Source organism: Lycium barbarum, chromosome 7 (genome assembly GCF_019175385.1).
Source record: "Lycium barbarum isolate Lr01 chromosome 7, ASM1917538v2, whole genome shotgun sequence".
In the NCBI taxonomy this organism is placed as follows: Eukaryota; Viridiplantae; Streptophyta; class Magnoliopsida; order Solanales; family Solanaceae; genus Lycium; species Lycium barbarum.
In genome coordinates this window covers 3,810,113-3,820,537 of record NC_083343.1, presented here as the reverse complement: position 1 = coordinate 3,820,537, position 10,425 = coordinate 3,810,113, and the positions used below count along the sequence as shown (strand labels likewise).

Here is a 10,425-nt window from a genome sequence, read left to right as displayed (position 1 = left end):
TAAATACGGACCGTATTTCAGTTTACGGCCCGTATTTCAAAACTTATTTGGAATTTGGGAAAACTTCCTTGATGAAAGTTGTAGAGCTTTGAAATACCTTTCCAACGGTATATTATGGGCGTCAAACGGACATCTGTGCAAGGCGTTATGACCATTTTACTGAAGAGACGCAATGCAGTCCATATTGCAAAATACGGCCCGTATTTCAGTTTACGACCCGTAAACTGAAAATACGGCCAGCACTGTGCTGGACGTAAACTACACTTTCCCAGGACAGTATATATTCGTCCATACCAATTCAAATCATTATTTTTCATTCCTTCAAGCCCTAGAATGACTTCCTACCCTCTCCCATCATCAAGAACACCAAGGTAAGCCTACTCTAATTATTCCAACTTAATTCTAACACTTATCCTTGTAATCTAAACAAGAAATTATCATTCTAAAACTAGGGTTTTCAAGAAAACCCATCTCAAGGTTAAAGAATTCAAAATTTTGGAAATCTTCTTCAAAGCTCAAGTCTTTAATTCAAGTTTTGGAGCAATTAAGGTATGTAGAACTTCCATCCACATGTGGGAATCTCTACGTTCTTCCCCATGCTCCGTTTCTTGATATCCATGAAGTTCAAACCCTAGGACATTAAACCCAACATATTGGTACCCCGTATTTATGTATTTATGTACATGAATTTTGTATCTATATTCGTTATTGTATTCCTAATTTTCCATTACGGTTATTAGGAACCCTAGCTTAATCCATGAATCATGAATTCTTCCTCATGTGTTCTCATTATGTTTATATGAAACTTTATGATTTTATGTAGCAAGTTACAAGCATGTTTTCAAGTCAATTATATATATATATATATATATATATATATGAACTATTGTTATTACTCATGAATCAAGAACATGTTTGCAAGACTATGACAAATTATCTCATGAAACCATATTACAAGATATTTCATGAAACCATGTTTACAAGTTATTTCGTGAAATCATGATTACAAGTTATTTCACGAAAATCATGGGCTTCTTAGCCAACTATATTATGTTCATGTTTTTGGGAATTGCTTAGTTAACCGAGAAGGCTCAGATAGCCTGAAACTACGTAGCCACCGTAGGATAAGGGTTGTGAGCAAGGAGGCAACACCTTCATTATGCAGTTTGGATCCTTACATGCTTATTATTACTTAAATCTCATATCCCTGGCAAGGTTGTGAGTGTTCTGCTGGTAGGACGCAAGTACCAGACCATGTTGTCGGTTATACTATAGCATTCCCCACGTTACAAGTAGTTTTACATACAAGTATTTCTATTGATTACTGTTTTAAGACTTCACTCACGTTTCATGTTCATGTTCAAGTTACATTCAGTTTCAGTTCATATCCTATATCTATGTTGTGCCATGTTCTTCATTTCAGCAGGTTTTACATACTAGTACTATTCACCATGTACTAACGTCCCTTTTGCCCGGGGCCTGCACTTCACGGTGCAGATATCGGTTTTCAGGAGCATACATCTGCGCAGTAGGATCACTTCAGATATCAGCTTATTGGTGAGCCCCACTTCTCTCGGGGTTCAACATGGAGTCTGCATTAGTGTTCAGTTATGGTAGTCCAGGGTCATGTCCTGGTAGTTAGTATTCAGACATGTTTTAGAGGTTTCATAGACATATGTTAGTTCGCAGAGTCAGTTATGCTTTTATGTTTGCAAACTATTGTGTTTCCATGATATTTCATGCTATGAGATAATTTCAAGACTTTATTCTGCAAATTACATTTTCATGATTTATTTAAATTGCATCATATAGATTATATTGTTTTGATGCCCATGTTGACAAGCAAGCCATGAGGTTCGCTCGGACACATGCAAGCAAGGCCCGAATGCCGTGTTACGCCCAGGCCATGGTTCGGGGCGCGACAAATTTAGTGCGATTTACAAAAGTTAAACTAAGTTCAATAAATCCCAAGTAATTGAAAAGAAGACCAAGATTGCGGTCAATAACTATTTGACTCAACCACGGATTCTCACACCAAACAGCCCCACATCTCTGCACCCAAAGCCACCAAACAAAAAATAAAAGTATCTTTTTTTCTTTTAATTTTTATGTTCTTTACTTCTTATTCTCAATTCAAACTATGGTCATATATATAAGGTTAGATTAAAATTACAAAAAAGAAAATAAAACAAAAAGTTAGAACTGCAATAGACTTGTTAACAATCAAAATCACATCAACTACATTTCATATTCCTTCACTATAATTTCATTACTTCCTCTTTTCTAATTTATATGATTATTTTTTATTGGTTTTAGGATGTCCCAAAATGGTTAACACCATTCTATTTCTATATAGCTCTTTGTAACATTCAAAAATTTAAAGTCATTAAACTAATTGGAATTTACCATTAATGTGATATCCTTTTCGGCCATTATTTTAGTAGTATATTCTTCTATTGATCATTAATATATACGCCAATCAACATATTAAATTTTACTTTCGATCAAACGCCATCGCGTAATAGAATGGAAGGAGTAGTAATTTTGTATGCTATAACAGTATGTTCATAATGGTTTTAGCAAATCCAAATTGTAAAACTTGATAATTAGTTAGGAAGAAAGTGTGGCGAGGAAATGATTTCTTGGACCATTTATAATTTGAAAAGAAAAAAAGATGACCCTATGATTTTTTTAACGTTTATTTAATTATTACCCATTTCTTGTGTTATATCTTAACATCTCCGAAGAGAAGGGTGGAAGATCATGTGGCTTTTACGAGTTATATAGATCAGAACTTGAATAAAGTTTCAAATCTTTGTGAATACTTGAAATGAACAATACAAATATACACTAAAGTAATTCCCATTATCTCTCGTGTAAGAGCATCTCTCTTGAGAGTTGAGACAACCTAAATAAAAACCATGAGTTCAAATTGAAAATAGAGAGAAACTTGTCTTTCTTTCTAAGTTTCCTTTTTAACTCATGAATTCTCCATTTTGACGCCAATTAAAACAAAAAAGGAAAAAAAAAGGAAAAGGTTCTGTCATCTATAACATTGACTTTCCCCTTTAAAAATTATGCAATGTTCTTAGTAAAATTTTCATAAAAAAGATTATTTAATGACAAAATAAAAAAAAAAGACTAGAATCCAAACAAGTGTCTTCCATATTAGAAATTAATACGGCTCTTCCACTTGACAGAAATTTGACTTACTAAAAAGCAAAAGCTCTATAGTAAACTCTTCTACCAAGATTTTCATAAAAAAAGCTTCTTTTGAGGACAAATGAAAAAGCCTAGACCAAAAAAAAAAAAAAAAAAGAATAAGAGAAAAAAAGTCGAGACACAAATCAACAAGTTTTCTTTCCAAATTGGAAATTAATGTGTGCTTTCTAGTAGAAAGAAAGTTCTTATTAGTTACTAAAGAGCAAAACTCTTTTATCCTAATCATGATTTGAATAAAAGCCATATCTAAAATTAATAATTCATAATAATAATTCTCAAAAGTAGAGGACTATTCACTCAACATTCGAAAAACCTTGGTGACTAATTTGGGGAAAAAAAAAAAAATCTAAGGGAAAAGCTTAAGCAAAGAAGCTGGCATACTAAGGTCTATATGGTTGTTGGAAAAAACAAAGGAAGCTTAGCTTAAAGGCAATGTAGACTCTACAACCAACACATCTTCCATAGAATGGACACATATTAGGTAAAGAAAGATACATAAAGAAAGTGACACTATTACTACTGATCTCATTCTTTCTTTCATTTTTAAAAGTTATCTATAATACCATATATACCATTGTCATCATCCTCCATTTCTCACTAGAATCATCCACCATGGAAGCCAGTGCAGGTCTAGTTGCTGGTTCTCATAACCGGAACGAGCTCGTCGTCATTCACGGCCATGAAGAGGTAATTTGGACATTGTCTTGGAATGTACAAAGTAAACACATTGAAGTGCATAATAAGTCCTATGTTGCTCAGACTCTACGAAAATGCTGCCATACCCATATTGGATCCTCAGAAAGTGCACTACTTTGGAAGATCCAACATGCACCCGACACATTTTTGAATTGTCCGAGCAACATAGATATTATCTCTCAAGCACAAGGGGTCTGTGCATTTTATTTCAATATGCATCTCCTTGAAAGAGTGAGGGAAAGTAATAACAAGAAAAAAAAAAAAAGATAATTAAGAGATTAAAGATATCAACAATGTACTTTTCTCTTATAGCGTTGCATTTTTGTTTGTTACATCTTCGTGTTCAACATGTAACATGGAACTGACAAAAATGCCTTGCTTTCTTTCTTTGACCTTCTTTCAATGTCCTATATTTGGTGCAGCATAAGCCATTGAAGGATTTGAGTGGACAAGTTTGTGACATATGTGGGGATGAAATAGGCTTAACAGTGGATGGTGATCTCTTTGTGGCCTGCAATGAATGTGGTTTTCCTGTGTGCCGGCCGTGCTATGAGTATGAGAGAAGGGAAGGAACTCAACAGTGTCCACAGTGCAAGACCAGATACAAACGTCTCAAAGGTATTTATACATCTTGATAAATAAAACATTCACATCCATGCAAACATGTTCTGGTTGTTCTATTCTCGTTTTCTAATTGTATTTGATGGCTTGAAGGGAGTCCAAGGGTGGCTGGAGATGAAGATGAGGAGGATATCGATGATATTGAACACGAATTCAAAGTTGACGATGAGCAAAACAAGAATAGAAACATCGTTGAGACCATTCTCCATGGTAAGATGACATATGGAAGAGGACCCGAAGACGAAGATACTGTTCAGTACCCTCCTGTCATTTCTGGAACCCGCTCACATCCGGTATGAAATATTAGAATTACTAGGAGCCGTTTGGCCATGAGAATTATCCACTTTTTTTGAAATGATTTTTCACTTTATTTCAAAATCAGTGTTTGGTTATAAATTTTCCAAATCCAACTTGGAGTTGGATTCCAAATTTGGAAAGTGCTCAAAACCTGTTTCCTACTCCATCTTCATAAATTCCAAATAAAGTTCTCTCCTCTCCTTTGCAAAAAGTATAACCAAACACAACTCCATCTTCAACTCCAACTTCATAAATTCAAAATACAGTGAAAAATATTTGGAATCTATGGCCAAACGGCTACTAAGATAAGAGAAAATTTTGAATACCTTGGATATGAATGTATTTCGTGAATGCAGGTTAGCGGTGAGTTCCAAATATCGAGTCATGCAAGTGGAGAGCAGATGTTGGGATCTTCACTTCACAAAAGGATACATCCCTATCCAGCTTCTGAATCGGGAAGTGCAAGATGGGACGATAAGAAAGAGGGAGGGTGGAAAGAAAGAATGGATGATTGGAAATTGCAGCAAGGAAATGCGGGGCAAGATTATGATGACTTTGCTGACCCTGATATGTCCATGTAAGTAGTTATAAATGACTTTTAACATGAAAATGTTATGCAAATACATATCTTGAACCATAATACTTGATCGGGATTACACATGAGAAAAATGCTCAAAGCTAGGTTGTTTCTTGGTTATTTCCTGCGGTTGGAGATAAAGATACTAGTACTTGACTACTTAAATTCACTCCCTTTTTTCTCATTCACATTCACATAGATGGAAGTGAAAGGAGTACATGTAACAAGTCTGTGCCAGTAAGAGTAAGAATGAATCGTAGTAGTTAATAATGCGTATCAGATTGCCTATATTGCAGTGATTTCTTCTCAAATCCATCGATTCAATGCTTAAAATAGTTAAATACAAACTGCAACATGCTCTCTGCTAATCTATGTGAGAAAATGCAGGGTGGATGAAGCAAGACAGCCTTTATCAAGAAAAGTGCCAATAGCATCAAGCAAGATCAATCCTTACCGGATGGTGATTGTGGCTAGGCTGTTTATTCTGGCCATCTTCCTTCGTTATAGAATTCTGAATCCAGTGCATGATGCGATTGGTCTCTGGCTAACTTCTATCATCTGTGAGATCTGGTTTGCCATCTCTTGGATCCTAGATCAGTTCCCCAAATGGTTCCCAATCGACCGTGAGACTTACCTCGATCGTCTCTCTCTCAGGTGACAAATATTTGCAAGTCTGCGCTCCTACTATTAGTTAGAAGTTAATGCTTAAGCACGAACATAAAACAAATGGAGTATTGCCAAACAAATTTCCAATAAATACGCCTTGTTTCGGCAAAATAATGACATACTCTTCAGTACAAGTTAGATACTGACAGAAACAAGATCAAAGTTACTTGAAAACGGAATAACTTAGCATTCGGTCAAAACACCAGAAGAGAAACTATTGCACAAATCATATTTGCAATCTAATCTGAATGAGATGGTAATTTCAAAGCGGCAAGTCAAATCATTGTCGAAAGGCTTCTTAAAGTTCTGCAATCTTTTCAAGATAAAACTTTATGACTAGAGAAATACATATTTCACCAAATATTTTGATGTAGGTATGAGAGGGAAGGAGAACCAAACATGCTATCCCCTGTAGATATCTTTGTCAGTACAGTGGATCCTATGAAGGAACCTCCTCTTGTTACGGCTAATACGATCCTCTCAATATTAGCAATGGATTACCCTGTGGACAAAATTTCATGCTACCTATCTGATGATGGAGCTTCAATGTGCACCTTTGAAGCACTATCAGAAACTGCAGAATTTGCTAGAAAATGGGTTCCCTTCTGCAAAAAGTTCGCTATAGAGCCTCGAGCACCAGAGTTTTACTTCTCCCTAAAGATTGATTATCTCAAGGACAAAGTCCAGCCAACATTTGTCAAGGAGCGACGAGCAATGAAGGTAAAGCTTGAACTCTTGATTTCATCAGCTTAGTGCTACAAATAAAACTTTCCAAGTCAAGAATCACAAATGCTATTGTACTTGACAGAGAGAGTATGAAGAATTCAAGGTAAGAATCAACGCACTAGTTGCCAAAGCAACTAAAATGCCTCCAGGAGGATGGATCATGCAAGATGGAACACCATGGCCAGGAAATAATACCAGAGACCATCCTGGTATGATTCAAGTCTTTTTAGGCCAAAGTGGAGGAACTGATGTGGAAGGACATGAACTCCCTCGTCTTGTTTACGTTTCTCGTGAAAAAAGGCCTGGTTTCCAGCATCACAAAAAGGCTGGTGCTATGAATGCCCTGGTAAACACGAAACTTCTGTTATTTGCTAGTTAATACTCCCGAGTTACAAGTAAAAACTTTTATACATCTGCTTTGAAACATTATGCAAACTACATCAGATATTTCTACAAGAAATTTTGCCGAATCACGAGACATTCTTCAATGTGAACCTTGCAGATTCGCGTTTCAGGAGTTCTTACTAATGCACCGTTTATGCTTAACTTGGATTGTGATCACTACCTTAACAACAGCAAGGCTGCCAGAGAGGCCATGTGCTTCTTGATGGACCCACAAATGGGCAAAAAAGTTTGCTTTGTCCAGTTTCCTCAAAGATTTGATGGAATAGACAGGCACGATAGATATGCCAACCGAAACACAGTCTTCTTTGATGTAAGATCAAGCAAAATATGCCACATAAGGCCACTACAAAGATACTAATTCCTGGAATTTATACGAAATAGTTTATCATGTACTTATTTCTACTACTTGGGCAGATTAACATGAAAGGCCTAGATGGAATACAAGGTCCGGTATATGTTGGCACAGGATGTGTCTTCAGAAGGCAAGCATTATATGGCTATAATCCTCCTAAACGTGCAAAGCGTCCAAGAATGGTGAGCTGTGACTGTTGTCCATGTTTCGGACGCAAAAAGAAGCTCGACAAATATAAATCCGAAATCAATGGAGATGCAGCAAATGGTCAAGGTTTTCATATTTTCATATTCCAATTATTTTCATGTTTCTACTTTCAAGAAACTAAGGAGCTTCTTAAATGAGATCCTCTTTGAGATTAAATTTCCCTTGTTTTCTCTTTTTCTTTTCCTTTTCTCCTCAGGATTTGACGACGACAATGAGCTACTAATGTCCGAGATGAACTTTGAAAAGAAATTTGGTCAGTCTGCAATTTTTGTGACTTCAACTTTAATGATTGAAGGTGGGGTCCCACCTTCGTCGAGCCCAGCGGCCTTGTTGAAGGAAGCCATCCATGTGATCAGCTGTGGCTATGAAGATAAAACAGAATGGGGTTTGGAGGTAATATTACCAATAAGTGGTAATGTGCTTCTTTGTTTTTGTGATTGCAAGAAAGAACTCGGTTGACAACGGATAAACTACTAATAAGAAAACCAGAACTCTTCTGAGAGTTCGACTATTACCTACCAGAAGCTCTTAAGAAAACTAATACTAACGCAAAGCAACTTTTGCACCCACGGGTGTGGCCTAGTGGTCAATGAAGTGGTTGAGAACCATGAGGTCCCAGGTTCAAATCCCAGTCGAGACAAAAACACTAGGTGATTTCTTTCCATCTATCCTAACCTTGGTGGACAGAGTTACCTGGTACCTGTTGCTGGTGGGAGGTGGCAGGTATCCCGTGGAATTAGTCGAGGTACGCGCAAGCTGTCCCGGACACCACGTTGTCAAATAAAAAAAATTCTAACACAAAGCAACAACGAGTATGGAAAACTAGTAATTTCGATACAAGCATATTTCAATTTGTGTAACAAGGAGGATATAAATGCTTAAAACATTCTGTAGCAGTGCCAATTGTAGCATGAGATACAAAACAATCATAATCTATTCTAATGTAATAACCTTTCGGAATATCTTTGATTGAGGTAATTGTTTTTGAACTTGCAGCTGGGGTGGATATACGGCTCTATCACAGAGGATATCCTAACGGGTTTCAAAATGCACTGCCGTGGTTGGAGGTCAGTCTATTGTATGCCTAAACTAGCTGCATTTAAGGGGTCTGCTCCGATCAATCTGTCAGATCGTCTCAACCAGGTGCTTCGATGGGCTCTTGGTTCCGTTGAGATATTCTTCAGTCGTCATAGCCCAGTTTTGTATGGCTATAAGGGAGGAAAGCTTAAGTGGCTTGAACGATTATCATATGTTAACACAACTATTTACCCCTTCACTTCTTTACCTCTTCTTGCCTACTGCACTCTCCCTGCTGTCTGTTTGCTCACTGGAAAATTCATAATGCCAGAGGTAAGAACATGATCTTTTTACTTAAAAGCCATCACTGAAATTTTGAACAGTTCACTTGCTTTCTGAGCTATTCAGTTGACTGGAACTTGCATGCATTGATGCAGATAAGTACCTTTGCAAGTCTCTTTTTCATTGCTCTTTTCCTCTCAATCTTTATAACGGGAATTCTTGAGCTAAGGTGGAGTGGAGTAAGCATTGAGGAATGGTGGAGAAATGAGCAATTTTGGGTGATTGGAGGGGTATCTGCCCACCTTTTTGCTGTAGTACAAGGTCTTCTCAAGGTTTTCGCTGGAATAGAAACCAGCTTTACTGTTACATCTAAGGCAACGGATGATGAGGACTTTGGAGAGTTATATGCCTTCAAGTGGACTACTCTCCTTATTCCTCCAACGACAATTCTCATAATCAACTTGGTTGGGGTGGTAGCCGGAATCTCTGATGCCATCGGCAATGGATCCAATGCATGGGGTCCCCTTTTCGGAAAGCTTTTCTTTGCTTTTTGGGTCATCGTTCATTTATATCCATTCCTCAAGGGTCTCATGGGTAGGCAGAACAGGACCCCAACCATTGTTGTCATATGGTCAATACTTTTAGCCTCCATCTTTTCCTTGCTCTGGGTTCGAATTGATCCATTTGTGCTGAAAACCAAGGGACCAGATACCAAAAGGTGCGGAGTCAACTGCTAACATACCTGCTCATAATTCCTTTTAAAGGCCATGCTCTTTGGAGCGTATACAGCATCTTGATGTATCAGGGATCTTGCATCCTCCCCTGCGTGGGCTCTGATGTATACCCCTCAAACTGGAATATGCAAACAAAAGAATAAACCTAGTGTGAGAAGTTTTGTTTAGTGTACAAATTGTACTCAATTTTTTTGATTGTTCAAATTGTACTCGATTTTGCATATAGCTAAATGAAAGTGTTTGAAGACAACCTGCTAAGTTTCTCCCACTTGGTGACCAATTAATCTTTGAACTTATGAATAAAGATGCAGTACAATATCTGAGGGAAGTCTCATTGAATGAAGAGAACGAGTGTGACGCATACCCTCATCCTATCTTAAGGAGTCAAGTGAATATATAACTTAGGGAGAGAAAAAGAATTTCCGTGAAAAATAACACTTGAACTTGAAGATACATGTCAACAATTGAAACAAAAGAAGATCTCTGACAAATTTATGCAAACCTTCTCGTAAAATATTCTACGCATTCAGGCAGATAGACACCTCAGCAACGTCCTGTGCACCAAATGTTTAGGACAACTTGGAACAATAAGAGAAGGAAATGAAATAACATATGAGTTAAGA

The 10,425-nt window shown here is 37.1% G+C and overlaps 1 protein-coding gene across 2 annotated transcripts; it reads left to right on the top strand.

Moving 5' to 3' along the window:
• Positions 1–3,755: 3,755 nt before the first annotated feature.
• On the top strand, positions 3,756–10,052 carry LOC132602938 (cellulose synthase A catalytic subunit 7 [UDP-forming]). 2 transcript variants are annotated; one of them, XM_060315763.1, is made up of 12 exons: positions 3,756–3,909; positions 4,341–4,536; positions 4,633–4,832; positions 5,193–5,413; positions 5,801–6,067; positions 6,454–6,799; positions 6,888–7,151; positions 7,308–7,520; positions 7,625–7,829; positions 7,966–8,162; positions 8,766–9,119; positions 9,224–10,052. In XM_060315763.1, exons 1-12 carry the CDS (start codon positions 3,835–3,837, stop codon positions 9,803–9,805), a joined length of 3,120 nt encoding a protein of 1,039 aa, XP_060171746.1. In that variant the 5' UTR covers positions 3,756–3,834; the 3' UTR covers positions 9,806–10,052. The 2 variants fall into 2 exon arrangements, with proteins under 2 accessions (XP_060171746.1, XP_060171745.1); XM_060315762.1 differs by having other exon boundaries at positions 7,625–7,835.
• The last annotated feature ends 373 nt before the right edge of the window (positions 10,053–10,425 follow it).